The sequence below is a fragment of a genome, unplaced genomic scaffold (assembly GCF_019419815.1).
Source record: "Pyrus x bretschneideri cultivar Hongxiangsu unplaced genomic scaffold, Pyrus_bretschneideri_v1 Contig21, whole genome shotgun sequence".
Lineage (NCBI taxonomy): Eukaryota > Viridiplantae > Streptophyta > Magnoliopsida > Rosales > Rosaceae > Pyrus > Pyrus x bretschneideri.
In genome coordinates, this window is record NW_025999513.1 from 1,116,916 (window position 1) to 1,135,842 (window position 18,927).

An 18,927-nucleotide genomic window follows, 5' to 3' on the forward strand; every position below is an offset into this window, starting at 1 on the left:
CTACTTGAGTATTTGTACACTCAAGGGGGGAGTGTTGTGACTTATGTTCTAATACATATTGTGATTGTGTAAATCCTAAGTAGAATTAGATTAGGAATCCTTTGAAATCTAGAAGATATTTCCTAATAGACTTTGTATTACTTGGAAAGCAAGTTTCTCTCTTCTTTATTAGTATAAATAAAGGCACAAGGACTGGGGAATTAACACACAATTCCTCAAATCCATCCTCCACTCTCTTTCTCTCTATGATGCAACCGTCAGTTAAATATAGGCCACAACAAATTTTAATTTAAAAATTATAATAACCTACATAGAAATGCATTATTGCATTAATTTCAGAGACTTCAATCAAAAACTAAAAATCAACAAGGTTTCAGTGAAAGAACGTTGATAAACACGGACCTCATCCAAAGTGACCCTTTAGTAAATCATTCCAACCATGAAATTTTGCTATATAAAATAGTGGTAGGTAACATTGTAGTGAATTCAAAAATAATATCACAAAATGCTACTTGATACACCCCCGGTAGACATTTCAATCACTGAAAACATCTATATCCTTATCAGTTCAAAATGTTAGGATGTATTTGGTGATGAAATTGATAAAAAATTTAGCTGAGCTTTCACATAAACAAATTGGTCAACTCTTTCTCGTCATTCTAATGCCAAACCAAATTTGCAGTCAAAACGGAAGTCGAAGTGCGTGGGATGGTTTGAAAACTGAAACCAACTGAACCAAACCGAATAATCCCTTACCCTAAAAGGATGCAATTGTCTGTTAAAAGGATCAGAGTTCAGGTACATCACCTTCTTGCATATATCGTGGATATGCAATTGTATGGCCAATTACAAAAACTACGCAGATTTCTCTTGCACAAGCCGTTTTGGTCACAAAAAGGATATGAAGGTGATGTCCAGTTACAATTGTATGATAAAACTACAAAAAGGATCAGCTTAGGGCTGACGATGCATATCTACGCAAATTGGCCATACAACATTTCATAATTTCTGATGCTCAGTATTGTTTACCTACCCTTGCAAATTTCTCTTGCACAAGCCATTTTGCTCAACCCCTCAAAAAACCAAATCAAACCAAAACCGAACCGTTAAATCAAGGGAGAAGCCCTGTGAAGATGTGAAGGTCTCACAATGATGAAAAAAGAAACCTTGCAAAAAATTATAAGAAGTTGGGCTACTCCCTATATTGCCAATAGGTTTTATAGTGGAACTTCATTTTCGGGAGCATTTTTGCTCACCACCCTAAACTTTGGTGTATACTCATCATACACCTAATTATTTAATGTGAAAGTTAACTAGAGTTAAGTGAAAGGACACATGGCAAATGATTAGGTGTATGGTGAGCATACACCATAGTTCTGGTGATGAGCAAAAATGCTCCCTCAACCTTCTTCATAGTATTAGAGCAGGTTGTCCTATGTATGAAGCCCAACAGCCACATGTACTATACGTCACCTGATTTGTGATATTCACGTGTCACGCTTGAAAATTCGTCACACGTATGTTGTACATATCTTGAGCCAATTCATGGACAAGCCAAGGATACCACATATGAAAACAGCTCATAGAATTTTGCATTACATTAAGCACGTGCCTGGTCAAGGTATATTTCTTTTGGTGGTGAGCCTGCTACAGTTGAATGCTTTTTGTGATGGGAATTGGGCAAGGTGCTGAGACACTGGAAGTTCTACCACTGGAAAGCGAGTTCATTAGTGTCTTGGAAAACTAAGAAACAAACAAAAGTGTCGCAATCTTCAATAGGAGCAAAATATCGGTCCATGGCTATGACACGTTGTGAAATTACATGGTTAAAAACTTAAAATGCATTTGGCAGATTTCGGAATCAAGCTCACACATCCCATCACATTGTATTGTGACAATCAAGCTGCCCTACACATTACTTAATATTCAATTTTTCATGAGAGAACAAAGCATATAGAAATTCATTGTTATTTGGTTTGAAAGAAGATTCAAGAAGGCATGATTAAAACATCACACATATCAACTTTGGATGAGCTAGCTGATACTTTTACTAAAGCCTTGAGTTCTTCTCAATTTTCGGCTTTACTTAGCAAGTTGATAATCATTAACATACATTCCAACTTGAGAGGGATTGAGAGAAGGAGTAAAGTCAGTTGAAGATTTGATCTCCTATTCTCCCTGTATCATGCTTTAATTGATTGTGCACATTATATTTCCTTTTTGTAGCAATGTAAACTACACACTTGCTTTTTCCTAGGCTTAGATATAGGATTGTGTTTTCCCTTTTCTTGTATAAAAGAAACTCACGTATGAGTCTGTAAAGATCATCAAATTATCAAACAATCAATTTTCAATAGGAGCTTCTTTTGTAGTGCTGGTGGCTACCATCTTGGTTCAGTGGTTACCAAATTCGATACGATTAATTTCATCTTTAGACAAGTATATATTTTTGTAAAGAGATTACTTCATAGATATTGAGGTTGGAAGAATGCAACATATTTATGCAAACAAATAATATTAGACACGGCCGTGTGAGCAGAAACTCTAAACCAAGGGCCTCTCTTCTTCGCGACACCAGATCGCCCAGTGTCGACTGCAAGTCTGCATCTGCAAAATTCCTCTCCTCCCGTCTGATTTGAGAGTCTCGACTCCCAATCCGGCAATACCGCTGACCAAACGCCCAAATCCCTCTCCTCAGATTGTGTAAAACCACCCCTCTCCTCCGATTCTGTGGACGAACAATCTTATCCGAAATAGTGCTAAATTTGGCATCAATATATAAGCAGAAAACAGTCTTTCTGATCCATAGGTACACCCTTGAGAAAGAATAAGTGCGTAGATGAGTTTTTTCTTCTTCGTGTTTTAATGGTGTCTATATACTTTTTTTATTCTTCTTCTTTTAGTTAAAGCAACCTTTGTAACTCTGTTGCACATTTAAACTTAGGTCAATTGACATTATATTATCTTCGGGGTTTGTTTCGTTTCGGCATTATCACTTTCACATTACGTGTTAAATAAGAAAAGCTAGTTTGGTGTTTTGCAGGTGGGTCGAGTATTCTTGAGAAATATTTAAACCCAGGATTGGAAAGTATTGGAGTCCGAGTACTCAACTGTAACTTTATCAAGGAAATTGCACGCGGATTGGGGGTGCATTGGCCCGTACAAGTGCATTGCACTAGCCTTCACCCTCGTTTGAGTTATAGTCTTTTATATTTTTATTTTTATTTTTATTTTTTGAGGACATCAATATTTTTACATGAAGGGGAGGGAGAGTTCGGCAAAGTCACACAGTGTGCAGCCTAATTCGGTATTGAATTCGTCATCTACAAGATTTGAATCTAAGACCTCTCACTTCCAAATGAAAAGAAATATCATCAAACTGTAGTACTGAGTAGCAGGTTATAGTCATTTTTTAATCTTTTTTTTTACTATATTGAAAAATAAAAAAAAAACACTTTGAGCTTTCGCCCCAAGCACCAAAACATTCAGGATAGGCCCTGTCGCTTTAATAAAGCTTTCTTCTATCAAAAAAAACAAAAAGTGGGATTTTTTTTAAACTCTATCACCTCATATTTTTTTTCATAATATTTTATAATATTAACATAAAAATTGACGTTAAATTTTGAAATAGCAGAGAATCATGCTTGAGAGTCTCTCCTTAGCATTTCTCTATATAAAACTTGATGATCTGGTGCACATACTACTTTATCGATATGGGCAGATGATTAGTAGGTCGGAGGCACAAATGATTCGTAGTTCAGGTCACGGACTAAGTACATTACTGATTACCCCACTCGTAGTACTTAGTAGATTAAACACGGAACACCACATGGAGACTTATTCTATCATTTAGTATAGCATATTCCAACAATCACCTTACAAGATAGATAAATAACCTTGTGGTAAGGCTATAGAATATAAGTAGAGAAACTTTCAAGTTCATATGAGTTCTGATCATCTATGTCCAACTTCAAAGCTTGAAATTCGACAAGGCAGAGGTACCATCAAGGCCTTTGTTGTTGAAGTAAGCAACATAGTCCCTCACAGTTGTCTCCTTGTATTTTGGAGGATTGTCTTCTGATAATAACTCCTTAATTGGTCCATAGAGTTTTGTCAACGGCAACATCCCTGTGCAGAAGAAGCTCGCAACAGATATCCTTGGTCCTACACGGTTTGCCAGTACCCTGTGTTGTATGCTCTTGAATCTATCGTTTGATATGAGCTGAAACCCCCAAAAAAAAAATCAATTTTAAAACCCAATTGGAATCTAATTCGAACAATTTGACACAAGAAAGATTACCAAGTTTAGAGACGGCATAAATATAAACAAATAAGACACGATAATATATCATACATGATAGAAGAAACAGAAATGTTATGGAGTTATTATTACTCAACTCTAGAGATCAGGGTACGTATATGGGCTAAACCACACAATGAATCAAACTTGACATTCACATACAAATATAGAAAAATATCACCAGATAATAGTGATAGTGCCGATTATTTTGTAGATCATTTAGTAAATTATGTACGAAGTGAACAAGTCAAAGGTTTTGATAACAATTAAGATTTTCATATTATGCACCTTCTATTAATTGGTGAGTAGAAAATAAACATCTTCAATTACAACATGTATACAACAATGACTCGTTTATCCAATAACAATATATATATATATGATTATTTTATACTTGCCTGTAGAAGATCTCCAATGTTAACCACAAGTGCACCAGGCACAAGGGGAACATCAACCCACTTGCTCTGATGAAGAACTTGAAGACCTCCAATATGATCTTGCAGAAGGATTGTGAGGAAGTCATTGTCAGCATGACTGCTTGTGCCTATAGTCAACTCTGGCTGTGGACAAGGAGGATAGTAATGGCCTAGAATCACAAGCCCCTCACTGCAATCTATGTCATTCATGTGACTTGGCTTAAGGCCAAGAGCCTCCGATAACAACTCGAACAATAACCTGCCCAACTTCATCACTTGCATCGAATATTCAACCAGTATGTCTCTGCAAGTTGAAATTAATATAGAAATTTAACCAATATGGTGAGTTAACCGGCTTATATATGTACCTTTATACTTTTCAGATTCTAAATTTTGTTGTATTCAATAAGACCAATTCCAACCCTGCTTTATGTCCAATAAATTTAGGCCTTTGCCTTTGAAAATGGATTCCAAGTGTTGGCCGAAAGATTGGACCACATGCCTATGTTATACTGGTAAAAGTATGCAACTCCATGAGCACCAAAGTAAATACATGATCAAGTCATCAAATCAATTAATCATGACCAAGATATAATTTAAAAGTTTACCACTGATTGCAGAGAATTATGAACTATCTTGTCACATACCTGCATACTTGTGGCAAGTCTTCTGGCTTAGTAGGATTAGGAGCCACATAACACATAAAAGTATCTCTCCAATTAGTCACCGGTGCACTGTAAAGATCAAAGTTGCTATTGTAGATCAGAGGTTTAAAGGGATCACGAGTATAAAGCTCCTTCTTCACTTGAGTGTCTAGCTCGAAAAACCCTCGTACCCCATCCTTTATCTCCTCCAGAACACCAACAGGTATTCCATGGTTGATAATTTGAAAAAAGCCCCAAGTCTCTGACGCCTCTCCGACTTTCGCAACAATCTCCTTGCGTTTAGTTGGACTATCAAGTCGATCTAGGCCTTGAAGGTCTATGACTGGGATGCTAAACTGGGTGGCTTCTGAATCAGAGCTGGAATTGTTGATGTGGTAGTGATCATCCGACTCCGGTGGTCGATGAAAAATTCTAGGAACCTCAGTTATGCCCGCATCAACGAGGCCTTTAACTCCTTCTTTGGTCTCATCAAAAGCTTTTACTTCACTTTTCCGGTCGTAATTTGTGTTGGTAGCTACCATCTTTGTGTGGGACTGGATTTGTAAGATAACTGGTTTGTTAATGTATGTAAGTGGCCCGAGGAGATCATTTTATAATGGTTGAAGTTGGACGAGTAGCGATATTATTATATATAAAGCCAAAAGATAATTCAAATAAAATTTTTGAATTGATTGGCAATGAACATCAACAATTTGTAAACTAAAAGTAGGTTAGAACAATGCCATCAGTACTAATCATCTTGATTCAGTAACTAATACGTTTGACCCAATTGTAAACAATTTTTCATCGCGGTCGCTACGGGCACTACAAGTTTTTATAGAATCACATGGTATGAACCATTGTCTAGTCCGAAAAATTAAAAGATAGATATAGCATTTAGATTTAATTAATTTTTACAACTGTCAGGTATTACATATATAAAACTCTTACCACTAAATCATAGGTACTATTGCAGCCAAAACAAATAAAAAAGGCTTAAATGTCAAAATGGTCTTTGTGTTATAGCCATTACAGCCATTTGGCCGATTTAGTCTCCATGTGTTTTAATTTGACCAATTTAATCTTCGTGTTTATCTATGTTAGCCAATTAAGGACATTCCATGCAATCTTGTTCAAAATTCATAAATTATTATAAACTTATTTATAAATTTATCTATTAAATTTAAAATATTTGTCAATCAGTACTTTCGTCACTTATAAGTAATAGATCTTACGTACAATAATAAAAATTAAAAATAAATATTTTAAATTAAAAATTAAAAATAAATAGTTTAAATTAAAATTCCGCCCCCATAGCCCCCCCCTGGGCCCCACCCCCGCCCCCGCTTTTTTTTATGTGACAACCTTAATAAGTTTTTAGATTGAAAATGTATCTATTATATATGTTATTTCTCATTAATTTTTATTTTTTTTGTAATTTAAATTTAAATAAAGAAAAAGGGTAAATATGGCTCTCAATTGCAATCTGTTAATCCATTACACAGTCGAAGGGGAAATGACCAGGTAATTTTCTTGGTACTCTAACGATAAGTGGAGTCGAGGTAGATCTGGAGACCTATTCGCCGTGGCCTATAACCTGAATTATTACAGTCTTTGTGTTTTATAATTATTAGGAAATTCTAACGATCATTTACATAGCACTAATAACAATTTAATAACATTTCTCTAACAAATCACCATAAATTATTACAATCAGGTATTTATTTTATAATTTAATACGGCAGATTTTAACAATCACCTTATAGAATGTTCATAGCAATAGTTCAAAGCTTGAAACGAGACGATGGAGGTAGATGTGCTATCAAGGTCATTGTTACGGACATAAAAAATGTAATCCCTTACATTAATCTCTAAAGAAAGTTGACGTTCTAGGATAAAAACAATTGATAATATAAAGAGTAGCCATGTGAGGATGTGAAGGTAAAAGAATTCTACATCGGTGACAGGAGAAGTCTTGCAAGGGATTATAAGAGGTTGGGCTACTTTTTATATTACCAATTGGTTTCATAGTGAAACCTCAATTTTTTCATGGTATCCAAGTAGGTTGCTCTATGTATGAGGCCCAACGATCACAATCCTTTCATAAGAAGAAGACCCTTTGAGGTCCCGAACCCAACCAGTTCCTACATTGCAAACTTTCTTGCCTTTCCGTCGCCCAAACCCATCCATCAGCAACTGTAGAGAGACCTTTGGATAAGGTGTCAGCTTTCCCATATGCACATTCGATTGCTGATGGCAATGGTTGGGGAGGTACTCATCCTTCTTCTGCATCATAAACGTCAACAAGATGTTCATTTTATCGCTCGCTCGCAGATGATTAGGGTTACAAATAACTAGGATTCAGAACTATGATACCCGGGTGATCTGATTGCTCGCCAACCTTGTACAGATCCCTTAGATTTTTCTCTTAGGTCCGGTCGGGAGTTCTTTGTCTCCCACTTTTTGCACAGTGGCCTTGGGTTAGGGCTACCACAAGTTCGTGGCATTTGTGGCTGTGAGGTCGCTAGCAAATCGGGCCACTCTGCCCTATGGCCCAGAATTACTAGGGTCGATTGCTGACTCAAAAGTGGCCGCCTAGGTGCCGCTAGCCACCTGGGTGGTGCTGAGGGCCGAACGCTCACTTTGACCAGAAGAAAAGGAAGATGGGTGCCCACTGGTGGTCAAGTGTGATGACATTTGTGAAAGAAAAAAAAATTAACTATTTCACATATTTCTAGAATTTTACCAATTTTCATATACTTTCCTACAATTTCACATATTTCTACAATTTTACCAAATTCTCACATATTCAGATTTCATCGGGCAAACCCTAAAAGTTTAGCAAGCAAAAGTTGCTTGGAATATTTAATTTTGACGAAACAAATTGGTGGGAAATAATATTTTCCGGACGAAATTTTGGAATATTTGTCGGGTAACCTTTTCTAGGAGCAAATTTGATTTTTGGAGAAACATTTGGAGGTAATTTGTAGAGTTTTCTCGACATAGTTTGTAATTTTGCCGACGACTATTGGTAGGGTGGCCCAACGAACCCATCTAATTCATCGGGCAAAGAAAAAAAAATTCCTATAACTTTTAACATAGTAAACTTTTGTTGTATCCATTAATGTAAATATTTTAAATTGATGATCAAGTTCGTTAATTGTATTCTTCTAGAGTCTAGTAGTATACTTGTAAAAAATCATTCAAATCAAAGTTAAAATGACCACTAAATCATGATTTTTGGTCTCTAACAGTCGAATGATTTCGTCCAGTTATCTAATCTCTGAACGTTTATTTTTTGTGATTTTTGGTGTATGAGATTTGGAAGTATATAAAAACAAGTTTGACAATTATATCATGGAAACTAATTTCGTAGAATGCAAAAATCATCAAAAGAATTTAATATGCCAACCATGCCACTCACTTTGCCCCAACGTATATATCCACTTACCCAATGAACGAAAACCCTAAAACCTAATTAAGCATTTGCGCAACGAAACCTCTTATGGTTCGTTGGGCAAGATTTCGCACACTACACACTTTTTTTTTTCTTAGTGCCAAATGTTTGCCCAACGAAATGTTTCTTGCCCAACCAAATATCCCCATTGCGCAAAGCCTCTGACAAATTACTTATAGATAGGCGCAAAGCCTCCGAAACGTTAACCCTTTTTTCACATGCTACTTTATAGATAGGGGCAACTAATATTGGGAGGGGGGGGACAAATTACTTAGTAAATCAGGGCACAAACTACGTAGTAGATTGACATGAGCACGTACTACTTAGTAGATTAAGCATGGAACGCCAAATGGAGATTGCTAAATTTAGGTCAAAACAATATCTTTTCCAATAATAGTTCCACTATACTCCTAAGGGCCTATTTGAGAGGTCGGTTGGGACAGGTTGGGACTAATTAAAATGAACTTGTATCTCGTTTGTTATTTATTATGTCAAAATGTGAGCTGGAAAGAACTTGACATAATAGAGTGGGTTATTTAACTTATCCTTATACATGGGCTACATGTCCTGTCTTACAAGTCTTTGTTAATCCAATATATACTTAAGGCATAATCTCATCCAACCCACCATATGTTACACTCTATATGTATTTATTCTATCATTTAGTATGGTCTATTTCAATAGTCACCTTACAAGATAGTTTATTTTTTTTTTTTTTCGACAATAGAAACACCTTAGACCATCTCCAAAGATATCAAACTTTAAACATATATTTAGATTCGACGGCTTATGAGGCAATTTGATTTTTTTTTTAATTTTATTTTGTTCTTCACCTGATATGTCAAATCTAAATTATTATTTAATTATTTTTATAATTGTAATAAGTATTTTTGAAACAAAAAACTAATAATAAAAATGGTACGGCTATAAATTGTAAATAGAGAAACTTTCATGTTCATTTGAGTACTGATCCTCTGTGTCCAACTTCAAAGCTTGAGATCCGACAAGGCAGATGTGTCATCAAGGCCTTTTTTATTGTAGTCAACAAAGAAATCCCTCACAGTTGTCTACCTGTACTCTAGAGGATTGTCTAATAACTCTTTGATTGGTCCATATAGTTTTGTCAACGGTAGCATCCCTGTACAGAGGAAGCCCGCAACAGATATCCTTGGGCCAACACAGTTTGCCAGTACCTTGTGTTGTATGCTCTTAAATCTATCATTTGATATGTGCTAAATCAAAAAAATAAAAAATAAAAAAATCAATTTTAAAACCCAAACTGGAATCTAAATCGAAACAAATTTAACACAAGAAAAATTATACAATTTAGAGAGGGTAGAAATACAGACAAATAAGAAACGGTATACATGGTATATTATAATTGAACAAAATGTTATCGTGTTATTATTTCTTGATATTGGAGATCAGAGGGAGTTTGGGCTAAACCACACCTTCCCCGATCCCCAATATCCGACTCCGTTGGTTGATGAAAAATTCTAGGAACCTCGGTTATGCCCGCATCAACGAGGCCTTTAACTCCTTCTTTGGTGTCATCAAAAGCCTTTACCTCACTTTTCTGGTCGTAATTTGTTTTGGTAGATACCATCTTTGTGTGTGACTAGATTTGATTCAGATAACTGGTTTGGTAATGTATGTAAGTGGCGTGAGGATATCATTTTATAGTGTTTGAAGTTGAACGAATAGTGATATTTATTAGGGTAATACAAGGGAGATCAAATTGTTAAATCAAATGAAGTGTCACTAATAGGAAATAAGCACGTTAATCAACATTTAAATAATAATTCAATCATCAACCACTACATCATTTGATTTGCAAATTTGGTTTTGAAAATTTGATCTCACTAGCATTACCCTATTTATTAGAAGGCCAAAAGATAATGCCAATTACACAGTCGATGAGAGGTGGCTAGAGTTAATTGACTTGGGACTACAATAATAGGTGGGGTCGAGGTGGATTTAGAGACGCTTTCGTCGAGTTGCAAGCGTGTGTGGCTACGGTTGGTGTTTGGGTTAAGGAACACAAAGACTAATAGGCCGAATAGCTATAACACATAGACCATTTGATATTTAAGCTAATAAAAAATTTAGAGAGTTTTCACATAAACAAATTGGTCAACTCTTTGTCATCATCTCCGACGGCTAAACCAAATTTGCAGTCGAAACGGAAGTCGAAATGCGTGGGATTTTTGGCTTTATTTGGTAGGCCGCATGTTATATTATGAATTATAACTGGAAACTTAATGTAAGCCAACATATTATGATTCCACGACCTATCGCATATTATTAGAATGAGGGCACATTTTTTAGGGTCCACATATAACGTTTTTTAACGATTTCGCTGTGGAAAATTTAAACTTTTTATTGTTAAATTAAATAACAGGAATTTTAGTATTTCCAGTAATATTTTATTTATTTTTCATTACAAATGAATGTCTTAATAATTTTGAATTTGTTGGATTTTTTACAAAAAAGATTTGTGAATTATGAATTAAAATATTAGATTGTTCGGATCCTTGAAAACAATTATCAAATGAGAAGAAAAGAAATTGTGTCTAAGTGTGTGTATAAAAATATTTGAATCACATTACTGTCAGTACATTCTAAAGCTTTGCCCACCCTCTCCTCTTAGTGTAAATAATATCGTTTAATTCAAAATATATATATATATGTATGTATGTATGTATGTATCCTCGATATCCTTATTAATTAGATATGAATTAATCAAAATATAAAGCATGAGGTTCAAGAAAATAGTTGATTCACAAGGAAAAATCTGCTTTTGTGGAAAACACAACAAAGATAAGTCATGGAATTTTTTATTCGAGAACTGTTATTTGCACTCTAAAAATCTCATTTAAAACTCCTCACAAATGTATTTTTCTTTCCAAATATAGAAAATTTAAAGTGCAAATGCAAAGTGTGGAGTGCCAATTCTAAATACAAAAATTATGTATCGAATGAAACAAGAACACATGTACAAAGTAGGTTTGTATTGATTTGAATTTGTGGGTTACAATATCTATTTACAACTTTCCTCTGATTAGGTCTTCAAATTTGATGTAGATGCTTTATTGTTGATCCAAGGGTCACGATGACTTGATCTCGGACGAACGGTTGAACGGTTGAACGATTGCTTCAAGTTTTGAGCTTAAAAACAATGCGTGGATGATCTTTACCTCAAGAGTGCGGCAAATGTAGTGTTTGATGCGGGATTTTGTTGCTTCAAGGGTCTTGGCAACTTGAAGTTGAAACGAACATTGCTACAAGTTTATAGCTTGCAACAAGGTTTTGAAGGAATCGGCACGAGCGCTTATTGATTCTTCAAGGGAAAGCTTCAGCTTTGGTCGAAAGAAAGCTTCGGCTTTAGTTGAGAGCTTTGGCAGCGTATTAGTCTTCAAAGATTTGTGCAGAGGTTCTTCTAAATGCAAAAATTTCCACCTTTATGCTTATGGGAGGACCTTGTATTTATTGGCTTCTCAAGGCTTGCCTTTGGGATGATTTTAGGCATGTTTTGTATCTTAATTTCAGCCACTTTACTCCCTTGGCCGACTTTAAGGATCTTGTTGCCTATTTTGTGAGCAATCTTCAGTTCTTACTTGTTTTATGAAGATGCTTTAGCTTTCTTTCTAGTTTTAGGATCAATTTGGATTCCCTAGCTTAATTTAAGGGGGATTCTCTGTTATTGCTGAATTTTGGGGAAGTTTTATACTTCCTTTGCTTGATTTGTGCCACATGTCATTGATGACTTGTCCATTTGTGATGAGTCATATGCCACGTGGAGCTTTGCGATGCATCATTTATATGCAATGAAATTTACATGTCTACACCAATAAGGAAAAAATAATTACAAGCAATCTATCACCTAAACTCGGAAACCCAAAATTATAAGAATCCCAGAATTAAAGGAAATATTATACAAGTTAACATTCCCCCTCAAGTTGGTGCATATATGTCACACATGCCCAACTTGTCCAAAAACATTGAAAACTTGTCACTAGAACCGGCCTTTGTAAGTATATCTGCCACTTGATCCTCGGTCCTAATCGGAGAAAATTCAACTACTTTTCCTTCCAATTTTTCTTTAATGAAGAACCTATCAACCTCCACATGCTTAGTCCTATCATGTTGTACCAGATTATAACGATATCCCTTGCAGCTTTGTTGTCATAGAATAACTTCATCAACTGACTATGGTTAACCCCCAAATCCTGTAATAGAAACTTAAGCCACAAGAGTTCACAAATACCAAGAGCCATGCCTATATATTCTACTTATGCACTCGACCGAGCTACGACATTCTGCTTTTTACTTCTTCATATTACCAAATTGCCTCCAACAAAGGTGAAGTATCATGATGTCGATTGTCGATCATCTACTGATCCTGCCCAGTCGGCATCGGTATATCCTTTCATCCTGAAATTCTCATTCTTCTTAAACAAAATTCATTTTCCTGGACTTCCCTTCAAATAACACAATATTCTTATAACCGCACCTATATGTTGTTCTCTTGAATCATGCATTTATTAACTGACCACACTCAGGGCATGAGCAAGATCAGGTCTCATATATGCCAAATACATCAATATCCCAATTAACCTCTGATATCTTCCTTTGTCTACTGGTACTTGATTCTAGTCAATACTCAACTTCATTCCTTCAACCAACAGAGTTGCTACAAGTTTACATGCTGACATCGCAACTGGGTCATTTTCTGTAACCTCCATGTCATCCACATATACAATGAGTGTTGTAATCTTCTTATTCTTCCGTTTCAAGAACAAAGTGTAATCCCAATTGCTTTGTCTATACCCAAATGCCTTCATTGATTTAGTGAACTTGCTAAACCATGCTCTTAGTGACTACTTCAAGCCATACAATGACTTCTTTAGCTTACATACCTTATCCTTGTTCATGTCCATTCTGATACATCCTAGTGGAAGCTCCATATAAATTTCTTTGGTTAAATCTCCATGTAGGAATGCATTTTTGACATCGAACTATTGAAGTGGTGAGTCTAGGTTCACTATTAGGCGTAATAGAACTTGAACAGTATTGATCTTGGCTACTGGCGCGAAAGTGTTCATGTAATCTATGCCATATTTATGAGTGCACCCCTTTACCACTAGTCTTGCTTTAAACCGATCAACTGCTCCATTGGGTTTGTATTTCACTGTATAGACCCATTTATATCCCACAGGTTTCTTGCCCACTGACAAGTCCGATAGTTCCCATGTAGTATTCTTCTTCAGCGATCTTAGTTCCTTATTAATTGCTTTTTTCCATCTAGGATCGGCGAAGGCTTCCTGCACACTGTTAAGAATATATACAGTAGACAATTGATTTACAAATGATGTATTTGATTCAGATAGGTGACAAGTGGACACATAGTTGTTTAGTGGGTACTTCACTCTCAAGTTATGGATTGGTATGCTCACTGAATATGTAGTTTTACACTTAGGGTCTGCCTCATAAGTGGGTTTAGGGATACCTCCATTAATTCTTTCCAGGAGACTACGGAGCGATGGCCCATCTAGCGTAGAAGACGATTGGTTATGAGAATCATTAAGGGACAAGTCGGCATGTACTGCTTCTTCTACAACCGTGGGATCTAGCTACAAGGGAGTTATGTCACCCACCATCTCAGGTTCGGCAAAAAGCTGTTGTACAACAACAACCTACTTGGAACTAGGTTGCTATGCAGTTGGTATCTCCTCGATGGTTGGCTGTTGTGCCATGGCCTGTTGCTCGGCGGCAGGCTGCTGTGCAATCTGCATATGCTTCGTTTGTGGGTAACTACACAGTAGGTTACTGCTTGGTTCCATAATCGAACAAACAAACTTCTTCACGTTGAAATTCCCCTAAAATGAAGACTCAAAAAAAACCAAAAAACATCTTTGTTTCATGAAAAGTGACATTAGGAGAGAAACATTTTCTTGGTTGGAGGGTGATAGCAACGATAGCCCTTCTGAGTAGTAGCATACCCCATAAACACACATCGAAGAGTTCGAGGTTCAAGTTTTCTTTGTCGTTGGGAGGAATGCACGTGGACAAAAGCCACGCATCCAAGGACTCAAGGGGGGAGGTTGGGAACCGATAGGTAATTGAATAGGGACTTAATTGTCTAAAATGGTGTTTGAAACTCGAGAGCCCGAGAAGGAAGCCGATTAATAATGTAGGCAGCGGATGCGAGTGCCTCACCCCCAATAATGCAAGGGAAACCGTGCCTCAATAAGAAATGCACAAACCATTTCTAACAAATGTCGATTTTTTCGTTTAGCCACCTCATTCTGCTGAAAGGTATATGGACATGTAGTTTGATGAACAATACATATCAAAGAAAGAGCGGAGCTCGGTATTAACATACTCACCTCCATTATCACTGCGACCACCTGAATGTTCAGATCATATTGGACCGGAACCATTTTGTGAAATTTTTGAAAGGCCATACTAACTTCACTTTTTATTTTAACAAAGTAACCCAAGTCATTCTTGTACAATTATCAATAAAGGTGACAAACCAATGAGCTCCACCAAGAGATGGGATTTTTGAAGGGCCCCAAACATCCGAGTGCACAATCATAAAAGGAACATAACTCTTATTTAAACAAGGAGGAAAAGAAGTTCGATGGCTTTTAGCCATTTCACACACATCACACTTAAACTGAGAAACATCGTTTTTCATAAACAAACTAGGAAATAACATATTCAAATAACCAAACGAAGCATGGCCAAGACAACGATGCCACATCCATACATTTGACACTTTATTATTCTCTGCTGGAGTCCCATTCACTAACAGTGCTTGAGTGAGCAATCCCGGCTACTAGAATTCAACTCTAGAAAATATAGCTTCCCTCGTCTAATACCATAACCAATCATCTTTCGCATCCAAATGTCCTTAAATATACAAAAATAAGGCCAAAAAACCACCAAACAATGTAAGGTTAGGTTTATTTGGGCAACCGACAATAAATTATAATTTAAAGAGGGAACCACAAGGACAGTATCAAGTCTCATGGTATCAGAAAAGGAAACAGTGCCTTCCCCAAGAACTGGGGCGGCATCACCGTTAGCAACAATAACCTCAATGAAGGTGGAGTTTTTTAGAGAGAAAATCTGTATTGAATCATAAGTCATATGTTCAGTGGCTCTAGAACCAATTATCTATGTATTATTCATAACAAAAGTGGAAACATTAAGTGCCTTACCATCGATACCTGCCACGGCAATCAGAGCTAATGCTTTGCTTGCTACATCCTCCAAATCATCCTTGGTTTCTGCAACAGAAGCTCAAGTTTTATTGAATCAAGGGTCACGTGTCTTATCCCAATTCTCGGGATACCCAATCAGCTCGAAGCACCAGCTCTTGGAGTGTCCAGTCATGCCACAATGTGGACATTTACCCTGAGGACGATCATGACTTGGCTGGCCAGTTCATGGTTGCTTAGTCTTACTCTCAGACCCACCTTGGTCGGTTCGGTTGAAGGAGCCGTGAGCCTTTGCTACCATTGCAACCGGTTCTGAGCTTTAGCCCTCCATCTTCATACCTTCCTTGTGATTCGCTTCATGACGAACGTACGCATAAGCACCCTAAAGTCTAAATGATGGGTCTTTGTGTAGTATTTTTCTTCAAACCTGATCAAACTCATCATCAAGTCCACCAAGAAACAAATACAACTGTTGTCGCTCAATTGTCTTCTGAAATATCATGACATCTTTTTCACATGTCATGGCCATTTTGTTAAAGTGGTCCAATTTCTGGAAAATCTTTGCCAATTCTCTCAAGTAGCTAGCCAATGGCCACCCATTCTGCCTGAGACATGAAGTTTTCTAATTCAATGAATAAATCCTAGCCTCATCATTCTCATCAAAATAGGCAATCTTAAGAGCATCCCAGATTTCTTTAGAAGTTGACAATTGAATATATTGTTTCATGATTTCTGACTTCATTGCCAACAAAAGCCAACTCTTAATTCTCTGATCTTCGGAGAACCAATCATCATATTTGGGATCATCTTCTGCAAGTGCCTTGATAAACCCACAAAGATATCCCATCTTCTTCCTTCCAGCGATATGAATTTAAATAAGAGAAACCCATAAATCATAGTTCTTCTCATCCAAAACCATCCCAATGTTGAAGCTTGAATTATTCAGCTGAACCACAACCAGGGCAGTGGTGGGAACAAGTTGGTTGTTCTCGGCAAACATCTTTCACGAAGGGTGATAGACTTATGCAGCAGCAAGGACACTCGGGCAGCAACAAAACACATCACTCACTACAGTTCGAGGTAGAAATGGAACACAACAACAACTTCTCGTTGCTCACTGTTTGTCGAAGGCACAACAATGGCATGACTCGGTAACACAAACCCAGTTAGGATTCAAAATTTTTCTTTCCTTTTTTACAACCTAGCTTTGGTGCCAAGAAGAGAATGCTTTGAATGTGATAATTGTATTCTTCTCATTCTGGGGTATATATAATCATGTACAATCCTACTACAATAAGGAAAGAATAATTACAAGCAATCTATCACCTAAACTAGGAAACCCAAAATTATACGAATCCCAGAATTAAAGGAAATATTATACAAGTCAACAAAAACTAATATGGAAAAATATGACAAGACAAACAATCCAAAGTGACACCAAGATTTATATTGATTTGGCCTAAGTCTACATCCAGTTCGAAAACAGCGAGGAAATTCCATTAATAATCGAAATAGAGATTACAAATAGAGTTTAACTCTAAAACCCCAATAACTCTCACTCAAACAAAGAACAAATGGAAAAGATGAAAATACATATCAAATCTTTAAGTGAGTGATTACCTACAAATGGGGAGCAACTCTTTGTTCTTTTCTTCCAAAAGAGCTCTCTACGCTTTCCCAACTAAAACAGCAGTAATTTTTAGAACAACAGCAGTAATTCAAGAAATTCTAACGATCATTTACACAGCAGTAATTTTTTTTTAGAAATGTATAACATTCAGAGCGGACAGAGATATAAAAGATGATGAAGATAAAGAATGGGCACTCACTTGTAGAAGATCTCCAATGTTAACCACAAGAGCTCCCGGCAATAGCGGAACATCAAGCCACTTCTTGTGATGAAGAACTTGGCGACCACCAATATGATCTTGCACAAGAATTGTGAGGAAGGCACTGTAAGCATGCTTGCTTGTGCTCAAAAGTTAACTCGGGTTGTGGACAGGCGAGGTAGTAATGGCCTATAACCTGAATTATTACAGTCTGGTATTTTATTTTGATAATTATTAGAATTCAAGAAATTCTAAGGATCATTTACGTAGCACTAATCAACAACTTAATTTCTCTAACAGATCGCCATAAATTATTACAATCAGGTATTTTATTTTATAATTTAATCCGGCACATTTTGACAATCACCTTGCGGAATGTTCATAGCAGTAGCTTAAAGCTTGAAATAAGACAAGGCAGATGTGCCATCAAGGTCATTGTTACAAATGTAAAGAATGTAATCCCTTACATTAGTCTCTGAAGAAAGTTGAGATTTTATCATGATAAGTAGTTGTGAAGCCAAAAATAATCAAGAAGTATATGAAGGTGACACGTGGATTATAGGGTAAAAAGGACAAAACTACTCTCAAAGAACACCGGAACTCCTAGGCGCGAGCAGTGGACAACCATCCCTCAATCAAGTCAAAAGTGCCCAAAATAAGTATTTATTTAGAACCTATTTCATCCATCCTCATCAAATATTCTCCACAAGGTAACCCCCAAATCTTTCCTTTCAAATTATATTAATTAGCTAATTAATGGATTTATTATTCAATTAATTTATTAATTATCTACAAATCATGATCTCAGCCAAAAAACCATCCAAGTGGCAGGTCTATCTCCTCCCAAAGGGGCCGGCCACACCCCTATATAAACATCCTCATTTTCTCCAAAACCGAATTCTGCACTCTTGCTAAATTCTCTAAATTGTCCAAACACTTTTCCCTCAAAATTCTAACTTTGGCATCGGAGATTCTTCGGCCAAAGCTCCTCCCCCCCCCCCCCCCCGCCCCCCCAAAACCCCAAAATTCATTGTGAGTGCGTGAGGCTCTTG

The 18,927-nt window shown here is 36.6% G+C and overlaps 1 protein-coding gene across 1 annotated transcript; it reads right to left on the minus strand.

The window, feature by feature from the left end:
• Positions 1 to 3,832: 3,832 nt before the first annotated feature.
• LOC103939367 (1-aminocyclopropane-1-carboxylate oxidase homolog 1-like) lies at positions 3,833 to 6,001 on the minus strand. Its single transcript, XM_009349452.3, has 3 exons — positions 5,364 to 6,001; positions 4,699 to 5,020; positions 3,833 to 4,222 (listed from the first exon to the last, which is right to left on the minus strand). The coding sequence occupies exons 1-3, from the start codon at positions 5,900 to 5,902 to the stop codon at positions 3,971 to 3,973; spliced, it is 1,113 nt and encodes a 370-aa protein (XP_009347727.2). The 5' UTR covers positions 5,903 to 6,001; the 3' UTR covers positions 3,833 to 3,970.
• Positions 6,002 to 18,927: the final 12,926 nt, after the last annotated feature.

Coding starts and splice junctions, on each gene's coding strand:
- LOC103939367 (XM_009349452.3), bottom strand. CDS start 5,902: ATGGTAGCTACCAACACAAATTACGACCGGAAAAGTGAAGTAAAAGCT. Junction 5,021..5,363: donor GACTTGCCACAAGTATGCAG/GTATGTGACAAG, acceptor TTCAACTTGCAG/AGACATACTGGTTGAATATT. Junction 4,223..4,698: donor ACATTGGAGATCTTCTACAG/GCAAGTATAAAA, acceptor TGGGGGTTTCAG/CTCATATCAAACGATAGATT.